The 27,046-nt window shown below is 38.3% G+C and overlaps 2 protein-coding genes across 4 annotated transcripts in view; one reads left to right on the plus strand and one right to left on the minus strand.

The window, feature by feature from the left end:
• The window catches only part of SPATA17 (spermatogenesis associated 17), an 89,165-nt gene extending 74,375 nt beyond the window's left edge, over window positions 1-14,790 (minus strand). Inside the window, exons 1-4 of one of the 2 annotated variants that reach the window (XM_085054787.1) lie at window positions 14,586-14,782; window positions 10,713-10,802; window positions 8,446-8,527; window positions 2,867-2,917 (exon numbers count right to left, since the gene is read on the minus strand). In XM_085054787.1, the coding sequence (XP_084910913.1) occupies window positions 2,867-2,917; window positions 8,446-8,527; window positions 10,713-10,802; window positions 14,586-14,692 (330 nt within the window). In that variant the 5' untranslated portion in view covers window positions 14,693-14,782. Of the gene's footprint in view, window positions 1-2,866; window positions 2,918-8,445; window positions 8,528-10,712; window positions 10,803-14,585 lie in introns of both variants that reach the window. The other variant, XM_085054788.1, reaches the window with a different exon arrangement.
• Window positions 1-27,046, plus strand: part of GPATCH2 (G-patch domain containing 2) — a 137,354-nt gene that overhangs the window by 3,927 nt on the left and 106,381 nt on the right. Inside the window, exons 1-2 of one of the 2 annotated variants that reach the window (XM_085054785.1) lie at window positions 14,863-15,131; window positions 23,821-24,534. In XM_085054785.1, the coding sequence (XP_084910911.1) occupies window positions 15,076-15,131; window positions 23,821-24,534 (770 nt within the window). In that variant the 5' untranslated portion in view covers window positions 14,863-15,075. Of the gene's footprint in view, window positions 1-14,862; window positions 15,132-23,820; window positions 24,535-27,046 lie in introns of those variants that run through there. The other variant, XM_085054786.1, reaches the window with a different exon arrangement.

Raw genomic sequence — 27,046 nt, forward strand, 5'->3', positions numbered from 1 at the left:
AACAAGAGCAACTTGGCTCCCATATAGCCATGTGCTCATTAATGCAGGATTATGGTCCCTTTGAAACTCTTTCTGACAGTCTTCACCTCACTGTTATAAATGCAGAACTGGATATTTCTGGGTTAAAGGATCAAAACTCAAACTGAAAGACAAAAGGCTAAAATTGTATAAAGCTATAATTACCTCCAATGGGCTCAGTGTACCAATTAAATGCTGCACTCTACCTTTATTTACACCACTTTCTATTCAGAATGAACTCACTGATTTCAGCTGAATGAAACATAAGTAAGAAAAACTGCATTGTGTCTCAAATTATTTTATGCCTGATTTCTGTTTCCCTAGTACTGTATGTCATAGATCCCAAAACTGAAGATCAATCTTTTTAGGAAAGACCATTTCACAAAAAGCTTCTGATGATGCTCATATTTTCAATGTGAGAATTCTAAATGTTTGCTTTTATGAAGAAGTACAATGTTACAACTGCATTTCTTTTTAATTCCAAGGTGAATGTTTAAAAAATTCTTGAAAAAAAATAGACAAGTGTGTGAGTATGCCCTTCAAAGTAATTAGCAAGTTTCAACAGTGATTGGTACAAAACAATTATTGTCATTGATCAGTACTGAACAGATAATTTTAAACAAAGTCATTGTGTGCTCAGCAGATTACAGCTTGTTAACGGGCAAGTTCTAAATGACCTCTTAAGCTAGTCAAATCAATGATGCATATTCCTCATTAAGTAACATCAAAATGTAAGTGGTCTTATAAATAATGTTTATTTTGAGCACTAAAACAAATGGCAAAACCTTGATATATCAAAAGCCATCTGGTTGCGGATTTTTTTTTTATAGGATTACTTTTGTTGCTGAAAATTTATAGCAACCTTAAATCTTTTAAGAAAGAGAATCAGATTTTGCCTCGAAACTGAAACTGATTTAAACAAGATCTCTGATTTAATTTTAAAAGGTGAAACTGATAGCTCTGATTACAACCACATGCAATCCAGAAAGACAAGATATGCAGACTGGCTTCAAAACTATGAGCATGTGTATGCCCTCAATGACACTGCAAATGCCAAAATTGAAACTGCCTTTCTTAAGACTGACTATAAACTGAAATAAATATTTAATAATACTATGAGACAAAACTAAGTGGCAAAATAGAAAAACATACACAGTTACTGTTATATTTTTAGACCACTGAGCTATATTAACCATGAATCAAACTCATGATGTGTGAACATAAGGCACAGTTGGCTTAGGAAGCCTAAAGTCTGAGCACACATCATCTATGCAGAAACTCAACAGGCCTGACTTGCACTTGTCCTGGACCTTGGTTAGTTCTTCAAGAAACACATGACAGGAAAAAAACCCCAGAACCATTCAGTGTTTCAGATCAGTAGCATTTTTAATCTGCTCTGCAGATGTGGCTGCACAAGATTTAGATAGAGGAGAATCAGATTCTGACATTTGCAACTAAATAAAAATCTGTTCTATTGTTTTCTACTGATTTAAATTTCCATTAAAGGAAAGGACATGACTGAAAAAAAGGTACTTTGAAGATTTATATCACCTAATGATTCAACATTATATTTCCATTACAAATGAATGGGAACACATTCAATTTCTTTTAAAAATGAAAGACCAAATGCAAAACTCCATTTGACTAGAATACATAATTACCTCTGAAATTTGGTCTTCAAGTGTCTTCTGAAAGTACAGAGGCAACTTTTAAGAGCTGTCTTACATCTTATGTTTTCTCACTGATCTCAGCTGCATGAGTAAACAGCATTTATCCACTGTGGAATACTTTCAAACTAGCTAAGTAAGGAATGAACTATAACAACAACAAAAAGGTACACTTGTGAGGTATTAAACTGCTGTTAAACATGTTCAGTTCTCTAACATGCACCAAATGTAAGATTCTACTTTGTGCCTTTGAGAGAACCAGAACTAAGCAAAACACCTGATGAGTACAGCTCTCTTGACTGTGTTATTCTGGACCCAGAGAGGCCACAAAATTTAAATCCATTCTGAGAATCTTTCTACTCTACAGGAGTTTCCCTGGGTTAATCTCCATTGTCACCATATTCCTATATTTGGTAGATTTCAAAAGGTAATGTGCCTGGCCTAAAAAGATACAGGCCCCTAAAGTAAAGCAGTTTTATATCACAAAATGAAAGAAATAAATAACATAAAAATACTTAATCCCAAAAATTATTTTATGTCCTTCACATATTTCTTCTACATATTTGTTCAAGTGCAATTTCAAACTAGTTTCTAGTTAAATACATTTTGCCAGTTCACCCACAAAAAACTTGTTTTGCTGTAGATTCGTTGAAGTTCAAGGACTGTTTATACTCTCCTTCATCTGGCAAAATTCACTTATGATATCACCAATGAGATCAGTGCAATTCCACCTCTGTGTTTAAGCAATGAAATTGTCCTGTGCTGTCTGAGTAACTCTTGAGATCCAATACATCAAACGTCATGTACGAACAAAAGAAAAAGCACAGCCACATCAACAAGCTTAAAAGCCCTGTAGTTTGTCAGAATTGTAAATATATGTCTACATTTGTAAGAACACTGGCAGATAGAATGTTTGGGGGTTTTATTAGTATCACAGATGATAAGGTCCAATGAACATTTAAATGGGGCAAGACACATTTAGGTACCTAAAATTCAGCTACAGTTTTCAAATACAACCCTGACTACTCAGTGTAACTTTAATTTTTAACTACATACTATTTCCTGCTGTTGCCATCAGCATATCAATCAAGTGTATATTATTCTGCTTTGCTCATTTTATTAAAAGCAAATTCGGAGCACAATTGACTTTTCATTTGTTTAACAAGTGAAGAAATATTTACCCTGACAGCCATTTCATTGTAGAAATTCAGCTTCTTAATAAAATATGCTGTCTGTGAATCAAGAAAAAAAAGATGGCATATATTTCAGTTACACAAAGACAGTCCTGCTATTTTTACATATAAAAGATAAGAATCTTTATACATAATACATAATAAGAGTTCTAGGCTTAGACAGAATAAAATCAAACTTTGTATTGAAGAGATAGGCTTCCTAATACATAATGCAGGCTTAACCAGAAAAATCTATGGTAGTCAAACTAGGAGCTAATGGAGATATATGATCATAAAATGCTCTCCGCTGAGTTTGATAATCAATGGTGCTCTACTGAGAGTAGAATAACAAAGCAGAAATATTCACAAGTGCTGGTGACATGTAGTATTGTATGATTTATTCACTGGGGTTCTTTTAGCCAAAACTCACAGAAACATAAAAGGAATTCATATTTCAAGACGTCTGGTTTAATGAAAAATTCAGAGAAATGCTGTCTTCAGTCGAAATCGTTCAAGGATACGGATGCAGTGATGGAGCAAAATTGTGCCTTCCAACCATCTGTACTAAATGTTATGTACTTAGCTGCCTCCCGAGTAATCGTTGGGAATTTTGTTTCATTTAATATTCATTTTAACATCATAAAATCATAAATACAATGATACCATGTTACAGTGAATCCCCTGATATAGAAAACATTTCCTGAAGTCCTGGTTTCCTTCCAATAAAGTAGAATTCCTCTCGTAGTGAACAAATCCCCTATTATACTAAGCAATCACTTGGCAGCATAGGTTATTTTAATGGATACAACACTTTAAACTAAGCTTTCACATCTGTTCCGCCCTCTAATTACAAATGCAAAATGAACATAATTCACAATTGTATCATAAAAAGTAAAATATAAGTACTTTGAATGCAAGAGTATGTCCTTTATTTAGCACAACATGCAGCTTTTATGTGTTTCTCATGTTTTAGACACAAATCAAAGGCAAAAGTGCTTTCCCCTGATATAGTGATTTTCTCCCCCATGGCAAACAGGAATTCACTATAAAAGGGTTTCACTGTAATTAGTGTTATTTGAATTGCCTAGTCTGATCCAAAGCAAATTGTCTGTGGAGAGCAGCAGGACTGGATTATTTATCAACAGTCTGGGCAATTAAGAAACAGTTGGCTGCAATATGTTATTTACAAATGAACACAATGATGCTACTTCATTTTAAATTCTCTTTCTTCATTACATTAAGCAAGGCATAATTCCTGCAGTTTAATTAAGGTGCATTTTAAATGCTCACTTTAATATCATACCAATCTACTAATAATGGAAACAGTACAGAAGATATTTCTTAAGTGAAAGAAAATTGCACGATTCTTAAAGTTCAAAGAAGTTTCATGTGTACGTATAGATGTATACATATATATTCAAGGGAACATCTACCCCAAATGTACAAATGAGAATAAATAGTGGACTGTCTCTCTCCCCTTTAGTCTCCATAAATATTTACCAAGTGATACTAACTGTAGATAGCTAATAATGGATTGGAATAATGTTTGCCTGACAAGTATATTCCTAAACTGTTTGATTAAATTGATAAAATTTTGTTTTGCAGTTCATCTTTTCTTTGTTTGGAAGGGAACATAAGAGTTACCCAACCATCAAATAGATAAAATACATTTTAATGGAAGTTTCTAAGCTTAAAAATGTTCCTCTGCTTTCTGTCCATCAGTGATTAAACTAAATAGTCTTACATCTTTTTTTTGTTCTTCTCATATTTGAAGGCTGTGAGCACTCAGGTCTGAACGCATCCTGTTTCATTGAAGAACTTAATCTGGAGACCCAACATCATTAATGCTCTTTATATCATCAATACTGAAAGAAAATATGGGACAGCTTTCCCTCTGAGCTTGGCAAAGTATTGGAGAACTTTGTCTACTATTTACAGAGATAGTAAATGGCAACTAAGGGCCTATCTTGCAAGCCCCCACTAAGGTTTGAGGAATACAGGCCTTACCCTCCCATCACTTAACAGGGTCATTCACAGTAAGAAAGAATTTACACATTCCTGCTTTTACTCAACTCTTGCTCTAAATCACAAACTGCCCAAATGCAGAATTGCTCATGCATTGAGCTGTCTTACAACTTTATTCTTGCACCAACAGCCAAAGGCTGTGTCACCATCTCGGTTCTTTTGCAAATGGACTTGCCCTCTGTTTTCTAATCCTGATTAGAAAGTTCTGCTATTACAAATGATGGAGAATGTGTTTATCGCTATTCTCAAAAGCAGAGTAATAATTTAGTGTTTCAATCCATGTCTACGTTTATGTGCCCTCCTGGTAAACAAAAGATTGTTTCCTGAACTGGGGCCTGCTTGTCCAGAAGACTCTTCTCTTATGCTTAAATGGAATTTCCAGCATTTCAGCCTGTGCCCTTTGGATTGCCTCTCATTTTTTCACTGACTGCCAATTCAAAGGTGACATTGACAAGCTGGCTCTTTGGAAAGAATTTCTTTCCCAGCTTATCCATGTGCCACCTCTACTTCTGAGTCAGGATGTCTTTGTCTTTGTCCTGAAGTCTGGCGTTAATGTACAGGCCTTCCTACCAGCTTAATTTAAGTGCAGGTTTTCAAAATATATTTGAAGCCTTTTATATATAAATTGTTGTATTAATTTCTCCTTTGTATTTAAAACCATGCTTTGGAATCATCTACGAATGTGCTCTCATTGATGTCTTCTTTCGCTTTAAAGAGTTAATACAAAATGACAAATTCAAAAGAGAACCAGAAATCTGATTGAGTTTGAGACTGAGACTGAGATTGAGGTTGAGAGAAGGAAGTAATACATGGTCTAACTTGGAAACAGGGTGGTGGTGTATTTTGGGGTTTTTTGTAGACCAAATATGCATTTGCCTTATCCTTATTGGACTGGAACTATTTAAAACTGGTTATTGAGTTGAAGCGAAATCATTTAGGGTGGTGTCAAACTGTATAACATAAAATATTCACTTTTCTCTGCATGTCCTTCCAAAGTAAGGTGAAAATATGGCCATCATGCATGCCAACTTCATATAACAATGAAATGTTACAATTCCCCTTGCTTTAACAAGGGATTCCTTGGCCTTGAGAAAATAGTAATAAAGAAACAACATTGTATACTTTGTTTCATTTTCTGGTGTTTGCCTGATTCTAAAATTCATAGTTTTCTGCAGATCATGCACACTTGCAGCATCCAATCCAACCAATGTAACCAAGTTTTTAAGAAAACTGTAGGAGAGCAATTTTTAATTTTAGCGTGAGATTAATTAAGAAACAAAGCTTTATATCAAACCACGTATATTTAGAATAGAAAGGCACATAACATTAATCATATAGATGCCATCAATAGGTACTGGTGTTTTTTACTTAATATATTTTAACAATCAATGGAAGAGGCACTAGAATAGGAGCAAATGAAATATTAGTAGCACTGCACATATGGATGGCCAATCTGATGAGACACAGCCTTTGTTATTTTCCGCATCAGTACCATTCACATTTCACAATTTTGAATATAATCATTAAAATGATTTATTATCAAGCAACCATGGGTATTTTGGGCATATGCTTTGCCTTGTTTGCTGGCAGCAGATACCAATCCAATCATAATCAGCAGACAAATTTTAAAGTGACCATTGTATTTGAGGAACTATCATGTCAAATGTATGATTGTGTTTCATAGTCAGGAGTCATTACAACAATTATTAATAAGAGTTCATTGCAAATGTTACCTGATCCTTTAACTTGAAAGTTATGTTAAGCTGCTGAGATTTTGCTTTTTACATATTCCAAATTCAGCTAATAATTGAGTAAAGATAGAAAACCAGCAACTATAAGGTATTAACTCAAACTTTATATTTAAGTCCACTCCAAAACACTCAATACTGAATACAAGAAGTTCGAAGGGAGTAGAAGGTGCCTTTTTATCTGCTACTTGTGTGGTTCTCAGGTTGACTTCCAATAAACCTGTCCTATTTAGTCTCCTCCAGTCAAAGAGAGGACAAGAACAAAATGAAGTGTTAGAGAGGAAAATGATAATTTTCTAAGCTGAGTGCTGTAAAATCTGTAAGCTTTCTGACGAGATTCTCTTTCTCTAGAGCCCTGGCTAGCACTGGATAAGTACTGGAATCCAGAAATTGGATGAATTCATGATCTGATTTAGAATGTGTGTCTTAAGTAGCAGAATTTTTTGGCCTACAGTATTCCACAGACTTCATATTTGGCAAGAATTTTTCAGTTATGTCTATTTGAAGAATTAAATATGCACAAGTCTTTATTGATTGGAGACTTTTTTATTTTATTTTTCAGAAATATAATTCAAGAACAAACAGCTGAGGGGAGTTAATGATGTTAGCTCTCTCAGCTTTGCGATTACAGGCAATCTGTTTGATCATGTTGATTTCCTCCTTCCCTTGTCCCAGTGACTGCACAGATCACAAATTTTAAGACACATTGTCATGTCTCTCGTCTACAGAAGCTTTCCTAGATTAAACAAACCTTTCTTAAACTCAGGAACAATATTCAGCTGAAGTCCTACTTTTTCAAAACAGAACCCAATTCAACCATGGAGCAATCTGCTCTGTATTCAATAATTAGTTTTAGAAGATGACTGAAAACCATAGCCTGAGAGGATGGCTCATCATTTACTAGTCAAGCCAATTAGTAAGTTGGAAGAGAGAAAATCTTTAAATAGACTACTGATGATAGACTTGATGGAAAAATAAACAATCTTTCAGGTATACAAGTCCTGCTACTTGAAAACATAGTTTAGTAGGAAGTATGAACTTTGATCTGTAATATACATTTTATTACAGCACTTTTTTACTTCTGGAATTGTCTGTTTTGACTGAAACACAGCAATTTAACAAAATTAATCAAGAATAAATTACTAACACATTTAACACTATTGTAGAACAGTAACATAAATTAAGAAATTAGTGAAATAAACCACATATTAAAAACTATTTTTTTTTAATGTTAAAGACAAATTATTTTCTTCTTAATCCCCTAAACCTGTTAATAGAGGTTTTAGCTAGTGTGCTACCATACACTTTCACTCTCTTCAGGTCCATCACGGGAATTAGATTGACTGTGATCTGCTGTGTGCCTTAAGGCAAAACCTCAAATACTTCAAGGTTCATTAAGTAAGAAATTTAAACCACTAAAACATAAAACAGCAATCTGTAGACACATTGGTTCATTTTATTTTCAAAATTAAAAGCTCTGCCAGGAAAAAAAGAAAAAAAGGCTCCAAAAAAAAGGCTCTTGTAAGGCTCCAATCCTGCAATTAGCATCATGTGGACAGACTTCTGCATGAGCAGATCTCATTGCTGGTTTGGGGACCAATACTCCATAGCTGCAAACACTTAAACACTGACTTAGTTTGACTGTTATGAGTAGGCTTGCTGAAATTAATGGTGCTTTTCATTACAGTAAAGTTAAGTGTGCGTCTGTGTGTATAAAGAATCAAGTTTCAGCTTTCTAATTTCATGATGAGTGAATGAATTATTCATATGTATTTTACAAATAACCAAACAAAATTGTAATAAGTACTTTTCTACCTCCACTGTTTCTGTGAAGTTTTTTCTTCTTAGATAACCTCTCCACCACTTCTGCATCACAATTGCCATTCTGTTCAGATGCCTAAATGAAATACATCAGCAAAATAATGTTTTTTTTCAGACTTTACAATTAACTTTATTTTTTCATAGTAATAAAAAATAACATATAGTGTATTATGCCTATTTATTCCAAAGAGATGACCACTACAAACATACCTTATACACATACATGTATCCATTTATACACAGGCACACAAACTCAAGTAGAATGTTATAAATTTATTCATTCACACATACTTTAGTTTTTGGAAAACATGGGTTACTGCAAACTTACTTGAATACTATTACAAAAATTTAATGAAAAAGCCTTACAAATGTAATTTGCATAATAAACAATTTTATTTTCATGGATGGTGTTAACCAATATATCTGAAATTTTTGTCGCATGCAATATTTTCACAGCCTTACCATTTTAAAATATTTGACAAATCAAACTGAAAGCTGGAATTTTTAGACATTTTATCCACTTTTAGACACCTTATTTGCTTTTATAAAATTACACTTAGCTTAATTTAAAATATTTACTTATTTACTTATTTAATATATATATACACATATATAATCATGCCACTAAAAGTTTCATAATTGTCTCACATCAATTTTTGCATTAAATAATAAAGTAATTACTTTGGCACTGCTGAGACAAAGCTGTATAAGAGACCACTCATACCACCTAACTATGGACATCAAACCTATAAGCCTTGTACTGCACTCAGTGAGAGAAGTCTTTGGGTAATTCAGAACACTGAGAATTGGCTACATTGAGCCTATGCTATTAAGTAAGCCAGAGAGAATCACAGAATTACGGAATCATCAATGTTGAAAGAAACCTTCAAAATGATCTAGCAGGACAATAAACACCCATAAATTATACTCCCAAGTGCCACCTCTAAACACCTCTTAAATGCTTCTGGAGGTGGTGACACTACCACCTCCCTGGGCAACTTACTCCAATGCCTAATCACTCTTTCATTGAAATTATTTTTTCTAATATCTCATCTGAACCTCCTCTGGTGAAACTTAAGTAGTTTCTTCTTAGTGCCCATAATGACTATAGCCTACCTCTGTGTGAGGGACAGATTGGCCTTTGAGTAGTTAATGATATTTAAGCTAGTAATTCTTTAGTTTTGATACAGTAGTTTTGGATGATGTACAATTACTTGTGACAGGCAAGAGTCAAACTAGAAGATGTAACAATCCCTCTCCCTCATGGCCCTAACTTTTATAAAGATGCAGGCGTTTGAGCACATGAGTTTGGCCAGTTGGGCTTAGGATCATAAAAAATAGAGGATGGTTCTCTGGGAGAATGGAACCACAGCTTCCAGGAAATTTGTATCAATGTTACAAAATGATAGAATCACTAAGCTTGGGAAAGACCTCCAAGATTGAGTCCAGAGTTGATATGGCATTTTACAGAAGGTGAAGGGTGAAGGCCTTTATGAAGAGCCTTGAGGAGAAACCATACAAGGAGTGGTTGAGGTCACTTGGTCTGTTCAGCCTGAAGGAGACTGAGGGGAGACCTCATTGCAGTCTACAACTTCCTTACAAAGGGAAGCAGAGAGGCAGGCACTTATCTCTTCTCCCTGGTGACCAGTGACAGGACCTGAGGGAGTGGCCTGAAGCCGTGTTGGGAAGATTTACATTGGATATTACAAAAAGATTTTCACACAGAGGGTGGTTGGGTACTGGAACAGGATCCCCAGGGCAGTGGTCACAGCACCAGCCTGACAGAGCTCAAGAAGCATTTGGCCAATGCTCTCAGGCACATGGTGTGACTCTTGGGATTGTTCTGTGCAGAGCCAGGAGCTGGACTTTGAAGATCCTTTTGGATCCCTTCCAACTCAGGATATTCTATGATTCTATATGAAAAGTCTCTGAAACAGCATATCCAAGGGACATCTAGTTGTTTCCTTTTTCTTCCAGTCAGGACAAGATTTCTTAAGCAATACTGTGTATCTATTCTGAAGATAATTTCCATGCTTTTATCATCATGCCTTTTTAATTGTATACAGTTCTGAAAATCAAAAATTATTATTTCTTACAGTGCCACAGCATATATTTCATTCTGCTGAAAACTGGATAAAACTTGTTGGTTTTATGTTTTTTCCCAAAATGCTCCCATTTTATTAAAATCAAGTAATACCATGAGAAATTTTGAGGAAAAATTCAATGCTGAAACATGGCTTAAGATAGGCTTAATATACTACCTTAGATAGGCTCGGACTCTGCATCCTCGAAACCAGCTCTGGATCTTGACAGCAGCTTTGTACTTTATTTTTCTGTCTTCATCTATAGCTCTGAAAATATAAAAGTAGTAATACTTCTCAGCATGATAATGTAGAACCAAAGCACAAACATTATTCTAAATATGTTTTATTGTTGCAGCTTGGAATGCTTTTCACCAGGTTTTTCACTTTTAATTCTACACAATTCAGTGGTAGCAAAGAAAAATATACTTTATATTAGTTGCACAGTATAAAGGTAACAAATATTGCAGCTCATAGAGGATGTAAATTTTAAGAGTGGGTATTTCTTATTCCCATACAATACTTAAACACCAGCATGTCATACGGACTTCTCCCATTGTAGGTGAAATATGTGGATAATGCTTTAATGATAATTAGGCCTGAGTTATAACAAAAATCATGTAACTGTATAAAATTGTGTATCTACAGTGTTTGTGACAAAGCTAAAAGTCATGTAAGGAAAACCATGAATTTAAAAGAGATTAAAGAAATACATTATTAGTCTGGAAGACACTTTTCAGAGAGCTCAGGAAGAAATCATTACCATTACGAGTTTCAATGCTGAGGGGTAGAACTCAGCTATGAGCTCACCTCCGGCTTTTATTAATTTTTTGTTTGTTTCAAAATGTCAGCAACTGTCAAGTCTTTGAACTTAAAATTAAATTTTAATTTTCATGGATTTGTTCTTCCTTTCCCATTTTTATTAGGAACTCACCAAGTTCTTTAATTTTAACACATGATATAAAATAACAATTAGGTTACTAGTAGTCAGTTTTCTTAATTAGCTGATATTAGTTAGCTCTCCTAAAAAAGTTTTATGTCAACATTAATTGCCTCAGTAAATACCAACAAGCTTATTTTTTATCTGATAAATTAGGATTATCCTCATTATGTTAGTGAAAATGAAATGAATTGCAGATTTACTACCAGAGATCAAGAAACATTAGCTCCAGTCATTTTGTATCATCTGGTGCAGCATTTGCTCTCAAATCACATTAAATGGGCACAAATTTTCACTGTCATCTGATGTGCATCAGACCTTCTCAGTAGCTGAAAACTCTGGGAAACAGACTTTTTTTTTTACCTGAAACCACAAAATGAATGGTTTTCAAAACTGGCTAGAGTTTTCTTGTTTTTCTCTTGTGCAGCTTCCTAGTCTTCACAGGAAGCAGACACCTCCAGAATACTTTTACTTGGAGGGAAATGATTTTGATTAAAAGGGTATGAGCGATTTGGCCCTTGACAGGCAGCCACAATTACAGCCTAGAAATGAAGGGCATGTGGGACTGGCTGTGTCAGAGGTGACAGCTCCAAACCCAGTCTTTCCCCCTTGGCAATTACAAGAGTCCTCTGGAAGAGCAGAAGCCTTCTCCTCTCTTACTCCCTGTTAGGTTTTTGTTTTGTTTTGTTTTGTTTTTATAGTTGTTTTTGTTGTGGTTTTTTTTTGTTGTTGTTGTTGTTGTTGGCATTCTGTCTTGCCTGGCCAAGTAGAGATAGAAGTCCTTATAAAGTTTATTGAAACAGACCAACAGCAGACTTGTTTTTCTCACAGGATATTTCCACAAACACTTCCAGCTGCCCTTCCCAGCAAAAGTATTTTTAGAGATGTAAGTTTCTCAAGCAGGTATCTTCCCTCTTGATCAGATTGCACAGTTGTCATACTGCTTGAGTTAAGCTCTTGAGAGCCACAGACACTTCTCAAAGGCTGCACTGGAAGTTAGAAAGGCCTACTCAAGCAACTGACATGCAGATGCTACAGTAAATAAAAGCAGGTTCTTGAATGAATGATAAAATTGTGTCATACTTAAGAGAATGAACTAATGGATCTTGTATATTCTAATCCTCATGCTGAGGGTATTTCTCAAAATACAGTCTTACAGTATTCTTGCATTGTGGTATCATTGGGCAAGTCCTTCCCTAGAAAGGTGTTTTCTCTAAAAAGCCAGTTTAGGACACCTCATACCTCTCACATAAACAGAGTTCTGCATAAAGCACAATAGAAATGTTATTAAGATCAGAAAAACGCTATTAAGATTAGCTGCTGAGCTGGACTCTGAATCCTCTCATTTGCATTCTCAGCTGCAAGTCTGCATTTTCAGAAACTGATGGATCATAGCCTATTCTTGAAAGGGAAACAATTCATTTTTGGAGAGCTCTGCCAAAAAACAAATCCCCAAACATCAAGTGCGCTGCCCTCCAATGAATTTCCAAGTCTGGCTCAGACTGCTCTCTCTAACCTGGAACATGTGAAATACAAGCACAGTCTCCTGTAACTGATGTTTATTTAGTGAACTGCTGTGTGTACAGCCACAAGAGTATGAGCAAAAGCTCAGGGAAAGAAGAGAAAACACAACACTTTACATGCAGGCAGGACTTGATCTCTGCAACTTTTAGTGATGTTCAGGAGCTCTGTTATTCATGCTAATGATGTTGTAATTAGATTCAAAAAATAAATGATTCATTAATTAGTGAAGAAAAAAATTACATCTATGCTAAACGTGTTTGAGTATTTTTCTGTTTGAGATTTTGCATTATGCATAGAGCAACAATGCATCAAGTAAAAGGATTTACAGGAGAAATCTATGCAACATTTAAGTGCGCCTTAAAACACCTAATTTCCTAAGATTTGGTATGGGAAAAGTTGGCCACCCTCATTTTAGGAGTCAGAAAACTCGGCGGCACAAACTCTCACAACTGGTGCGAAGGGTAACAGGCGATCTGATCAGATCTCTTTCAATTAACCTAAAAAGGGAAGAAAAAAAGAAAAAAAGGTAGTGTCCTTGCAAAAACACAAACGTCCAGGCAGTCGGAGATCTGAGCCACGAGCGCAGGGACTCAGGGCTGGCGTTGCGCATCTTGGGGTGCCCATGGGGGATCCTCCAGGAATAACAGCGCCGCTAGGAAGAGAAGGAGGTGGGAGGTTCCTGAAGCGGGGCTGGGAAAGGGTGTCTGGCTGCCGAAGTGAGAGAGGGCTGAACTTGCGAGGCTGAGCGCGTTTCAGGAGTTTCCAGAGGCTCCTTTTCTCTCACAATGAGCAGGGCGGCGGGAAAAGGATGGGACACTCAGTGTTTTCAGTGTATAAACTGACCCCTTAAAGGCGCTGCGCCGCGGCCACCAGGTCTCCGCAGATCGCTCTGGCAATATTTGGGAACAAGGCGGTGGGTTGGTGCTCCCGGGAGGGATTTTAAGGCGAAACACTTTTACAGAATCACGTAATCACAGAGTGGGTCAGGTTAGAAGGAACCACAGTGGGTCATCTGGTCCAACCTCCCTGCTCAGGCAGGATCATCCCAGAGCACATGGCACAGAATTGTGTCCAGAGGGTTCTTGAATATCTCCGGTGAGAGAGACTCCACAACCTCTCTGGGCAATCTGTTCTAGTGCTCGGTCACTGCACAGTAAAGTTTTTATTCATATTCAAAAGGAACTTCAAGTGCATCCAGTTTCTACCCATTGCCTCTTGTCCTATTGCTTGACCCCACTGAGAAGAGCCTGGTCCATCCTCTTCACGCCCCACTGCAGATTTTAAAGTCCACTGATTGACACTGATGAGGTCCTCTTTCAGTCGTCTCTTTCCCAGGCTGAACAGATCCAGCTCCCTCAGCCTTGCCTCGTAAGAGAGATGCTCCAGTCCCTTAATCATCTCCCCAGCCCTCCACTGGACCTTCTCCAGGAGCTCCACGTCTCCCTTGCACGGAGGAACCCAGAACTGGACAGTGTCCAGGGGGGCTGCCGCCATCTCATTGCCGGGGGAGAGCCGGGCTCGCCCGCCCGTCCCAGCTCAGCATAAAGGAGTGTATCCCGCGCCACCACCGGCACGACCCAGGTACCTACCTGTTCGTAAGGAAATACTCCTCCCGGAGTTCCAACAGCCTCTCCTGCAGCCGGGCCAGGGCGGCCATGCTCCCTCCCTCCTCCCGCCCCCAGGACGCTGCCGCCATGGCAACGGGACCGTCCCACTGCTCTCGGGCGCGGGGGTGGCGCTGCTCCCGGCCGCCCGGCAGCCAGGCACAGACAGCGCTCCGAGAACAGCAGGAGCTCCGCAGAGCTGTTCCAAACCCGCGGCGAGGGTGCTGCAGGGGACGCGACGTCCCTGGGCAGCGGTGGGAAGAGAGAGGGGAAGAGGCGAGGTGGTCGCGTCCGGCTTCCTCCGGCGCCGCGGCTGTTTCCGGGCTCTCATCATGGGGGACTGAGGAGCAGCGCCGGCCGCCCGCGCCCTCCCCGCCCGGCCCGAGCCCTCCCGGCCCCCGCCGCCTCCCCTCGCCCAGTCTCTGCGAAGCGGCGCCAGCCTCCTCGGGGAGCGGCCGGGGGAGGCGCCGGGTTCATGTTCCGGGTCGCTGAGCCTACCCCGACCCGAGCTCAGGCGGCGAGGAAGAGCTGGTAAGCCCGGGGGGAGCACACGTGTCCGCCGGGCTGCGGGGCCGCTGGCTGCGGGAGGGGAGCAAACACCGGCACCGTGCCGCGGCTGGGCATTCGGAACGTGGGGCGAGGGGTGGCCCCGCTCCGGCCCGGCCTCCCGCTGCTGCCCCTTTCCTGGGGGGGAAAGGTGCTGGTGGCCCGTCAGACCCCGGGGGACGAGGGGCTGGGGGGCTGAGAAGTGCCACTGTCGCGTCGTGGCGGCTGGACGCGTTTGTAAGCGAGCAACGGGCTGGAGGAAGAAACTTCCTCGCCTTGTTGAAAAAAGGACGGTGGGCGAGGGATAAATCAAAACTTTTGTCCTAATTCTAGTTAGGTTTTCGTGTGTGTTTGGGTTTTTGTAGTGGTGGTGGACTCTCTAAGGCCTGAAGCCCTTGCAGCGTGCACAGCTGAGCATCCAGTGCGGTGTGTTTGCTGCTCTAAAGCTTTTCTGTTGCCAACCACGAATCAACAAGTGCTGCTGTAGCCATCAAGCAGGGAAAATATTGGTAGTGCTCCTGCAAAAAAGTTCATAGATTTGCTGTTTTATGTAAATTCCTTATGCTAGGAATTTACATAAAATTTATGCATTTGACCCCAAAGCATTGTGACCCAAAAGGCCGTATTGTTTTTACTGTAGCACTGTAGGGAGGAGAAGCTGAGTAAAAGAACAGAAAAGGTCAGTGTTGTTAGTAGACCGTGGAGATGTAAAGACTGATAGTGGAGAGACTTGATGGAAGCAAGATGTTCCAGGCAATCAGCTGGGAAGCCTTTAATTTTCTTCCTGAAATGATGGGTACCTTGTGATATGTTTGGTATCAACTGGTGTGTGGAGCTTCTCGCTCATTTCACTTGTTAGTGGAAGCAAGGAGGATTGTGCTGGGGTTTTGTTTGTGGATTTTTTCTCAAATGTTCATAAACATCTTTAGAGGCTATGTTACATATGCGAATACCTGCTGGTCGATTTCCCAGATCTGAAATAGATTTTCTTTCATCTTTTTCTTTGTTTCTTTTCTGGGGATGGGGAGGAAGAGGAAGGGAAAGGTTTGGGACTTTGTTGTCTTACAGAGAAAACTCTGTTTCTCCTCCACTTTTGCTGATACCACGTTTATTTTTTTCCTGTGGGTACTTTTTCCCTACAAATGAGAAAACTTTCAAAGAGAGATTTTTATTTGCCCAGCTGGTATTTATTTGCTAGAACAAGTTTTCTGGTGTTGCTAGGCATCCAAATTTGCCTGGTGTAAATATAACTTAACTTCTGTTGGTGTAATTCAGAATGTTTCAGAGAATGAGGTATATACTCCAGTGGCACAAGTATTTTTATTTGTGTATTTATGCTGCATACAGTAGAAACATTGCCTGAAACATTCCAAAAGACATGTATCTGTATTCTGTGAAAGTCTTCACTATTTAACTGACCTGACATTTTTCTTTAAAGTTTATTTTATGCTCACATAAATTAATTTCGTTCCAGAGGCTTTTAGAGTAGCCTTCAGCAGCATGAAGTGTAGGCATACTTTTCTGTAATTGTCATCAGACAGTAATGATTTTGCTTATGCAAGTACTCTGCTCAGAGGAATTCAATGCAGAGGAAAATATTGAAATATTATCCATTAAAAATCTGACTACTCCTCAGAGCTGCTGTCTTATTCTTATACATAAGTTATTTCAGAAGCTGTCTGTTAAAGGAGGCTTGAGTGGGATGCAGGAGAATACTTTTTACAGTGTCTAATACTTGATGCAGAAAATAAAGAACTTGTGCTTTCTTAAAACACTAAAACCCTAAAGAGGTGAGTAGGTTCAGAACAACCACAGAGTAGAAATTTTCACTTTGGGTTGTAAAGCTCCTCCAAAGCAGAATGTTTTTCATTTAAATTGTGAATTCATGTGGCAATTTAAGAATAGTTTGCAGTTGGGATACTTGCTGGGCACTCTGATTCTTTTGATAATGGCTGTGGTGCTATAGCGAATTACCATGATTTGACAGTTCATGTGATTTTGCACCTTGACAATTAATTAATGAAGTCATACTTCTGAAAAGGGCAAGCATATCAGTAAATGGCAGCAATGGGATTGTAAGAATTGCTCCCTCTCATGATAAATTGCTCTAAATCTCATTTCTGGCTGACCAATTCATTTGTATTAGAGCCTTGTTAAATGTAGTTCATGTCAGCATCTTTCTGACTGTATGCCATTGCTCTGTACTGAATACTTTTTCACTTTTAAATATGAGTGGACTGATAGTATTTATTGTTGCTCCTTCTTAGATAAGCAGCAGTTTTAGAAAAGTCAGATGTACTTACTGCAAGTTAGCCTGGCCTAATTTTTAGGGGGATCAGCAGTATAATAGGTGATGAAATTACATCATTCCTGAAATGCTTTTACTATATAGGACAGAACCACAGAAATGGTCAGGCTGGCAGGGACCACAGTGGGTCTGGTTGAACCTCCCTGCTCAAGCAGGATCATCCCAAAGCACATAGCACAGGACTGCATCCAGCTGATTCTTGAATATCCCCAGTGAGGGAGACTCCACCACTTCTCTGGGTAATCTGTTCCAGTGCTTGGTCACTCACACAGTAAAGTTCTTCCTCATATTCAGGTGGAATTTCCTATGCATCAGTTTCTGCCCATTGCCTCTTGTCCTGTTGCTGGGCACCATTGACAAGAGCCTGGTCCACCTTCTTGGCACTGTCCCTTGAGATACTGATAGCCATTGATGAGGTCCTCTCAGTCATCTCTTCTCAGGCTGAACAGGCCCAACTCCCTCAGCTTTTCCTCGGAAGGGGGATGCTGCAGTCCCTGTATCATCTTCATAGCCCTGTACTGGACTCACTCCTTGTCTCATAGTGAGGAGCCCAGAGCTGAACACAGCATTCCAGGCCTTAACTAGGGCTGAGTAGAGGGTCAGGATCACTTCCCTTGACCTGCTGGCTGTGCTCTTCCTGACACACACCAGGACATCATTGGCCTTCTGGGCCACAAGGCCACTGCTGGCTTAGGGACAGCCTGTTGTCCACCAGGACCTCCAGGTCCTTCTCTGCAGAGCCACTTTCCAGCATGTTAGCCCCCAGCCTGTGCTGGTGCTCAAGTGTAAAGAAACTCCTGAAGTTGTCTGAGGAAGTTTCTGTAATACAGAGTTGGTACCAAGAATTAACATATAGTGTGTGACTGGAGGAATAAAATGTTGTGTATGCATACATGCAAGTGTATGCATTCAAATATAAGGGAGCTGTATATTTTATATAGAAAAATATAGGCATTTCCAGCAAGTGTAGTAACTGTATTTAATTGAGCAACAGTCACTTCCATAAATTTTCTTTTCTTTTTTTCAAAATTCTGCTATACTTTTGTTATTTTGTGAAACTTGCTTATATACACACATAACAGATTACGAAAAAGGGGAGTTGGCATACCTTGAAGATGAAAAATAGCCTGGGATTTTGGGGTTGGTTTTCTCTTTTCATATATAGATATGTTCCAGCATGGTATCCTGGTTTGTCTCAAGAGTCCTCATCTTTTGTAACTTTCCGTACTATCTTATATGAAAGTCAAAACCATTTAATTCCTATAAGTGTCTGTTCTGATACTGTCATATTTTTTAAATTTTATATTATGAAAATTACATTTGTATTAAGTTTCTTTGGTCTGCAGGTCAGATTTACTTTGAATGTGTTGCCAGTGCGTTGGCTCTTAGTCTTTACAGGAATGAGGATCCTCAGAAGTTGGAAAGTATGGAGCTTTTTTGGTAGGTAGCTGTTATGCCCTGCAGTGATGGTTGATAGGGGGTGAACGGGGTGGCTTGTTGTGTAGCTTTGCATACCTGCTTGTCCAGCAGATAGTGCCTAAGGACATAAATAAACTGGATGCTTTGCCACCTCTTAGCAATGGCTTTTTAATGACAGGGGAGTATAATAGTCTAGGCACAACTTCAGTTTCTAATCACAGAATCATTATGTTTGGGAAGACTTCTGAGGCAGAATCTTACTGTTAATCCTGCACTGCCAGATTCACCACTAAACCATGCCCCAAGGGCCACATCCACATGTGTTTTTGAACGCTTTCACCAGTGCTTCCACTGCTTTCCTGAGCACTCTGGTTCAGTGCCTGACCATTCTTTCAGTGAAGAAATTTTTCATATCTAAATATCTAATCTAAACTCCCCTGGTACAGCTTGAGGCCATTTCCTCTTGTTACCTGGGAGAAGGGAAACATAAACTTCTGTTTAACAGAGGTTTACCAGTGATTTCCTAATCTACATTGTCTCTTGCCAGCTTTTTAATAATTTTTACTTAATTGTGTTGCTTTGTTTTGCTTCCCCCTTCATGTGTCCCAAGAACCATGATAGTTCTGTTTTTTGAATCTGTAAATTCTTCAAGAAAGGCAGTGAGATTTATCATGTGCTGCTCTCTCCCAGATACTTCCACCTCTTCAATCCAAATTTCAGTCACACTCATTAATAAAGCAGAGATCTCAAAACTTGTGTTTCTAAGGCTTTGTGAAAATAACTTCTGAGGTAGAGAAATGGGATTCAAATTAGTGCCTGTCTGAAGATAAAAGTGCATTGTGAATACAGCTGTGTTACAAGACATCAGAGAATCCATATGGGAAAAGATTATAGGAAGTCAGGTTTTATAATCCTGATGTTGAAGGAACTATTTGATTTTTCTTGTGCTTTTAGCTTGTGATCAAGGTGGGTTGTGAAGGAAGCAAAACTCATGGTTCTTTTCAGAATTGATGAGGCACAGATGCAACATGAATTTAGCTTCAAGAAGCCCCAGTCCTATTTAACAGGATAAGGTGTAGAACTAGAAAGTAGACGTAGATGCAGCTGTTGGTTTGGTACGAGATGATGCTTCTCCTTAAGAGTTGTGCAACTAAATTAACTTTCCCATCAGTGTGTGTTTGTTAAATATTTTGTGAGCAGTCAGAGCTCTACATTGTTATGTGCTTTGGGTGGGCAGTGAACACAAATGATACTTAATTTTGACTGGAAAATGAGTGTCCATTATTTCCATTAGGATTTTCTATTTGAATGTTAACACTGAACAGAAACTGCTGTGATCTGTTTTGGAGCAGGTGACAGCAGTTAGGCTGTTTCCTGCAAAAAGGACTTACATGGTCTGTTCTGGTAAGGGTTAGAGAGGGAATGGGTCAGCCTTTGGTGAACTACATTAAAATTGCTTCAGATAAATGTAAAGGTCAGTGTAGGCAAACTAGATTTTCTTGTACTAAAGTAGGATCTTCTCCTAGTGAGGACATTACAGTTTATTGCTAGCTGTGGGCTGTTGCTGTAACAGCATTTTTATAGCCTTATGTGAGTCGTGCTAAACTGTGGCTCATCTTAATATTTTATGTACCTCAATATGTTGTTCTACATTCATTGTTACAACCTTTGAAATTTCTTGTCTTACTGAATACTGCTGATACTCACAGGTAATGTCCTTAATACTTCTTGCAGTTATTTTTCAACTTCTTTCAAATGCAAATATTTTTCTTACAGTACCATCTGCAGCAATGATTAAAATTGCTTCACAGGTTTGGAATACAAGCTTGACAGCTGGTTGCAAACAATGGAGAAAGTTTCAAAACTGAGTCTGTCTGATAAATAGTGCTGTAATAGAAATGTGCTCCTGAATTTTGAAGATAGAAAAGTTAATCTGAAATCTGTCTGGCTGCTGCCTTTGGTTTTTTTTTCAATTATAACAGGAGAAATGAGAGCACCAATTAAATTAAGCAAAAGAGGTTTTTTTGGGTTTTCAGGAGAAGGAGTTTTAATGTGGACCACTAGCATGTTGAAAGTGCAATGTGAATAAAAAGCTGAAATGGTTTATGTTTGTATTCTCAATCTATTTCAAAGGAGCTTGCACTGTCCCAAATTGATCAAGTAATTCTTGTAATTATCCTAAGGAAACATATTGAAATAATTATAGCATTAATTTGTCTGATCTGCCTTAGAGGTGATGCGGTTATATTACAGTTACGTTATACATTGAACCATGGCTGCAATTTTGAGGGCAAATAAGGTCACTGCCCTGTACAATTCAGGAGCTGCAATGAAGAGACTTGATATTCAGTAGAAAAGATTAATTGTAGGAGTGCATAATATTCAAAGTCATAGTCTGCTGGAAATTAAGTCCCTTTACTGCTCAGATCTTTTTAAGAATCGTGTTTTCCCTTTACTTCAAAAATGCTTGAGGGTGTTCACTTTTCTTGAGTTTCATCTTTTGATCTGGCACCATCCATATTGACAGTATTTTGGGAGGAATTCAGGGCAAGTTTCTTTCAGGTATAGAAATCAGAGCTGGATATATTATGTTTGATCTTGAAGTATTTGGTGGAACTAAGGCAATTTTACTACCATACTTGTGCCATTACCTGGAGTAAATTGGTATGTCCATTCTAGGAGCTACATTGATTTTAGTGATATAGTTACCCATACAGATTAGGGATACTGAATTGCAGGAATTAATCATAAACTGTGGGGCAAGACATTAGTGTTCCTGTCTTCTCTTCCCCTTTTGCTTTGTGCTGCAGAGTCACCAAGAGAATGGTCTGCAAGGGATTTATTTAAGCCAGTTCATATTCTGGCAGGTTAGCAAAAATCTGTTTGTTTTGAGTTCTAAGTCTGGGTTCAAGCCTACAAGTTCACATTCTGGTGCTCCTCCACTTCTGTCAGTTTGCCATAGATGCAAAAGTGTGTGGCAGGAAGGGCTGGGCAGGCGCTGGGGGAATTGTTTTCTCAAATTAACACCAACTGTGCTGCAGTTTCTATTCTAGTGTTATGGCTTCTGTTAAATTAGTGCAGAAGTGTTAGAAAGCCCCTTTAATCTCAAGGGCACCTTGTTTCTGGTGTGTGCGGCTGTGGGGATTCCTGTCCTCATGGGGGTTTAACAGGAAGGCTGAAGGGGTGAGTGGCCTCCCCTCTGCAGCTATAGCCATGGAGAAACATGGGCTAATACATCTATTTACCATCTTGTGAACCAGATGGATTAAGGAGAAAGTGTAGTGCTCTTCCAGAGCTGTCTCACTATTTACAAGATGATATAATTCTGCTGTACTAAGCCAGAGAAAACATTGAGGGAGTAATATGACTAGGGGTTACATCAGGACAGAAAAAGAGGTATGGGAAATAAATGCAAGTGACACAGCAGTTTCAAGAATTTGAAATTAGCTTATGTTTCTACCACTTTCTGTACTTTTATTGTTCTTGCAATTGAAATGTTTATAGTAAGTATTTCTGAAAATGCTTTAAGAGGAGAATGTATAACCTCTTTGGGTAAGATATTTCATGAGCAGCTTAGATTTCTTCTTGAATATGTTCTTCAGCTCCCCCACTACTATTTAAGACTATCCATTCAACCATCACCATTAAATAGCTTTGATGTTGGAGGTTGTGGTAAGTGGCAGAGGGAAGCTGTCTGTGATCTGTCTAGGTTTTCTCCACATCTACAGCGCTACTGAGTATGTGTAGAAAACTTGTTATTATAAGTTCCTCCAGCCATTTATATTGTAAAACAAAGTGAAGAGTCTTGCTTTTGAATGTCCTCTACATAATTTACTGAATGTACAATGTTTTCCATATGTGTCAGTTAGTGCAATGTAGTAGCAAGCAGGAAAATTACTCTCTGCTTTACCTCAAGGAAAGGGGTCTTATGATGTGTTGATGTGAGAATCTGATTGCAGTGTTTATAGAGAAGGTTCACAGCCTTCAGAGAAGGATTAGAGTTCAGCAACAATCATTTAATGTTTTTGTAATTACATTCATGCAATGCATGGATGAACTTACTGAAGCATACTGAGTTAAAGACATGCTAAATGCCAGTGGAATTTGAAAAGGAAGGCACAAAACATTTAAAAGGGTAAGGCCTTAATATGACACTCTGTGTTATGGGATTTTTTTTTTTTAATGCAAGCATATGATTCTATGGATGCAAGTGCCCACATGTGGTAGGAAGCTTTGCATTTAATACTCTAGAATTATCTGTAGCTGGGTATTTTCTCAACTTACTATAACTTCACTGTATCAATATTTTTTTTAAATCAAACAGATATCAACCATTTGGAAAGACGTAATTAGTTGCAATTAGGAAAAAAGTCATATTATCAAAGATTTGCAGTCTTAACTTCGTTTTGGCATTTAGCAAGCATCAAGAGATAATTATCCTTAAAAATATTTTATCATAAAGAAAGCCTTAAACAGAACTCCTTAATATACATCAAGGAAGAATATTATGTGTTCCATTTCACATTCCTAAATTTAAAATGTGCTCCTTACCTACATTTAGAGGGAATGGTCTTTGTTGATGCTCTTGCCATGTGGAATCCCTGATAGTCATATAAGTGGGATGAGATAATTAAAACCAAACAATAACAGTGAGGTCAGAAACAAATGGGGGAATCCCCTGCTTGCCTCTTCCAAGACAGAAGTTTGGGAAGATACCTTTTAAAAGGAACTTATGCTGATGAGTTGCAAATTGCATAGGACTGCTTGGCAAGGTTTTGTCTCTTGGCACAAATAATCAATGTCCATCCTATAAAGATTATTCTACCTTGCCTAAAGCAACTAAAATGATTTTGCCAAATAAAATTGTTGTAGCGTATACTTAACACTTTTGATTAATTTGTTGTTTTCTTGTGTGGTTTTTTTTTTTTTTCCCTTTAAAATCTCTAGGCATTTCAGTAGGACTATGGAGGAGCTGGTTCACGATCTGGTCTCGGCACTGGAAGAAAGTTCAGAGCAAGCCAGAGGAGGTTTTGCCGATACTGGAGATCATTCTCGAAGTGTGTCTTGCCTTCTGAAGCGACAGGCAAGGAAAAGGAGGGGACGGAAAAGACGTTCATTTACCACCCATCATCCCTGGGAGACTGGTCACTGCCTAAGTGAAGGTTCTGATTCCAGTTTAGAGGAGTCAAACAAAGACTACAGGGAGAATCATGCTACCAAGAAAGACCACAGTGATTCTGATGACCAGCTGCTGGTTGCTAAACGTAGGCCTTCATCAAACTTAAATAACATTAGAGGCAAAAGACCTCTGTGGCATGAACCAGATTTGGCTGTGGACAGTTTGGGAAACAGAACTTTGCGCAGGAGAAGAAAGGTAAAACGGATGGCAATAGATCTGCCATCAGAAGTCTCTAATGCACTGACAATAACTCAACAGCAGGATAACAGCAGAGATCAAGAAATGGACAATAACAATAAATCATACCAACACCAAGAGTTTTCCAAGAGCAAAGTGAAAAAAAGAAAAGTATCCGCAGCTCGACAAGGACCGGAAATCTTGGATGAAGGAGTAGTTATAGAAAATGAAGAAGTTAATCAAGCAAATAAGGACAAAATGGAATATGAGGAGCAAAAAGGCTCAGATGAGAACATGAGTGACAGGTTATTCTTTCTTTTCCTTGTACAGAAACTTTGGATAATATTTGTTTGCTTTTATTACTGTTGCATGTATTGGGAATCTTTGGATTTTTTGCTGATCCTGGAGTTAAAGTTCTAGCATCAGTAGTTTCTGTTTTAACAAATTACTCTTAATTTTTTTACATCTACTATTTTTTATATATTAGTTGCTCAGATTAAGGAATTCAGCATAAAATAGAGAGTGATGTAGCAGGAGAATAACCAAGAAAATGGCTTCATGAAATAATGCATTCTAATTGTTTCAAGATCAAGAATGACGAAATATACATGTGAATAACACAGGTTTTTCTGGATATTTCAACTGGTAACAGTTCTCAGACAAGAATTTAGTGTTTTTCCAATTTCTAGATATTGGTGCTTTGATTGTTATCTCTATTCATCAGAAAGGTTGTCAGTGTTTAGTTACCATTTAGACAGTATGTTCTGATGTGTCATGGGCATAAAAAGTCTGCAGGTTGCCAAGGATATACATCATTTACTAAATGCAAAAACCAATTTACAGTTCAGAAACACCTGAGCTTGCTATTAGAAAAATGGAGGAATGATGACCCTTTGGCAGTACACCTCATCCATCCATTCCAGACAGCAGTCATACTACAATGGTAATTGTTTCCAAAGTACTATTTTGACAACACAATAAGGTGTGAGTCATTTTTCCACATACACAAGGGATGTTAACTGCAGGTCCTTGTAAGCCTTATTATGTTTATTCCACATGCCAGGTTCTGAATGCAGAAGTGTCAGCAAGACAGACACATATTAAAACATATAATTGTGATCACTTCCTTGATGGCACAAGTGTCCCTGGTTTTTTTGTAGGCATGTAATCTATAAACTGTTAAGCCTTTTCCTTACTGGACAGGTAGAATCAAGATGCAGAGAACACCCAGGGGTTTTGACCAGAGCAGTCAGACTGGTTAGTGTAATAACAGCAGTGTTGGTAAGTGACTAACTCCAGTTATTGTCAGAAAAGTCCCAAGTCTTTTTGTTACATACTAGCTCCATCCCTCACCTGTGAACAAGAAGCAGCTGGAAGAGCTGAATAAATCCCAAGCTTTAAACATTTTTCCTTATGTGTTAATTACTAGAGCAGAACTCATCCTTCAGGGCAGCCAGTGTAACTTCAGACATCTCCCTTTGACATGCAAGTTAAGACTCTGGGCTGTCAGGAAGCCTTTAGAACACTTCTCTCTTCTTTGATGATACTCGGAGTCTGTTTCTCCAAGTTTGGAACCTAAAGACAGAGGTTTAAAAATTTCCTTCAAACTAGGAACCATTGTGTAATTTTTCATATCTCTGTGGTATTGTAGTGTTTTTTATTTATAAAAGACTTTCTATTATGCTGCATGGTTAACAGTTCTTCAGCTCAAAAATTCTAAAGCTGATTTTTGGGTGGAGAGAAGAGTGATCAATAAGGATATTCTTTTGTAGACTCCCAGAACTGAGCTAGTATCAGGTCAGTCTGAACCTTTTTTCTCAAAAGAAACATTATTGTTTTAAAAATTGATCTTCATCTTCAAAATGCTTGATGTTTTGTTACCCCAAATGCTGCAGTTGCTCGTCATCCTCCAAAATGCTTGTCTATGGCCCCAGCAAAAAAACCATTCTCATCTTCATAGTGTTTCCTGCTCATGCACGTGGGAAAGTGATAGGCTGTCATTCTACTGGATTTCTTTCAATGGTCAGCTGTACCAAAAAGCTTTGAAATCACTGAATTAGAAAACTTATATTTCACAGTGTAATTAGAAATCTGCCATATCTAAGCCTCTCAGGTGATACTGTATCAGAATATTTTGTGTGTGCATAATTTTAACTCATTTTAATCTAACTTAAATGCAATAGTGCCTTTATTAGAGATCATTTAGCTAGAAGAATTTGAAAGAACTGCCAAACTCCTAAAAAGAGTATGTTCTGAAAGTGAAAGCTGAGATTTTAAAAGGGAACATATGATTGCACAAGATACAAAGAGCTAACAAAGCATCTTGGATAACAGTTGCCCTTCAGCAACACGTGCTGGAAGAGGAAGAATAAAAAGTATACAAAGTTGCTCTTGATTTGTACACAGTAATGTCTGCTATAGTATTGAGTGCAATAGTTCAGTAATTACTTCTTTAAAAAAGGACTATTATTTTAGAAATTTGTTTTTAAAAAACAGAACAAAGCTGATAATTTTTAATGGGAGTTAAATTGCTTGGTTCTAAAACCAGTGGGAGATTTTCAGTGTATATATGACATTATTTGAAAATAATGTTTTTGAGATGCACATTAAAAATGTTAAGTGACACTTCTTTTGCAGTCTTTTATCTCTGTGGGTGAGTGTTCAAACATGAAACACAGCAGTAACCAGGTTTTAAGGCCATAATTCAGAAGTGCTAAGAGAAGTCTTCAGACTCTTCAAGTGTCAGCATCTAAATGATCCCAAAGATGAATTCCTGTGAGGATTGCTTTAAGCACTGGAAATGAGATTTTTGTGATC

This window comes from Lichenostomus cassidix, chromosome 3 (assembly GCF_008360975.1).
Source record: "Lichenostomus cassidix isolate B80296 chromosome 3, HeHo_3.0, whole genome shotgun sequence".
Classification (NCBI taxonomy): Eukaryota; Metazoa; Chordata; class Aves; order Passeriformes; family Meliphagidae; genus Lichenostomus; species Lichenostomus cassidix.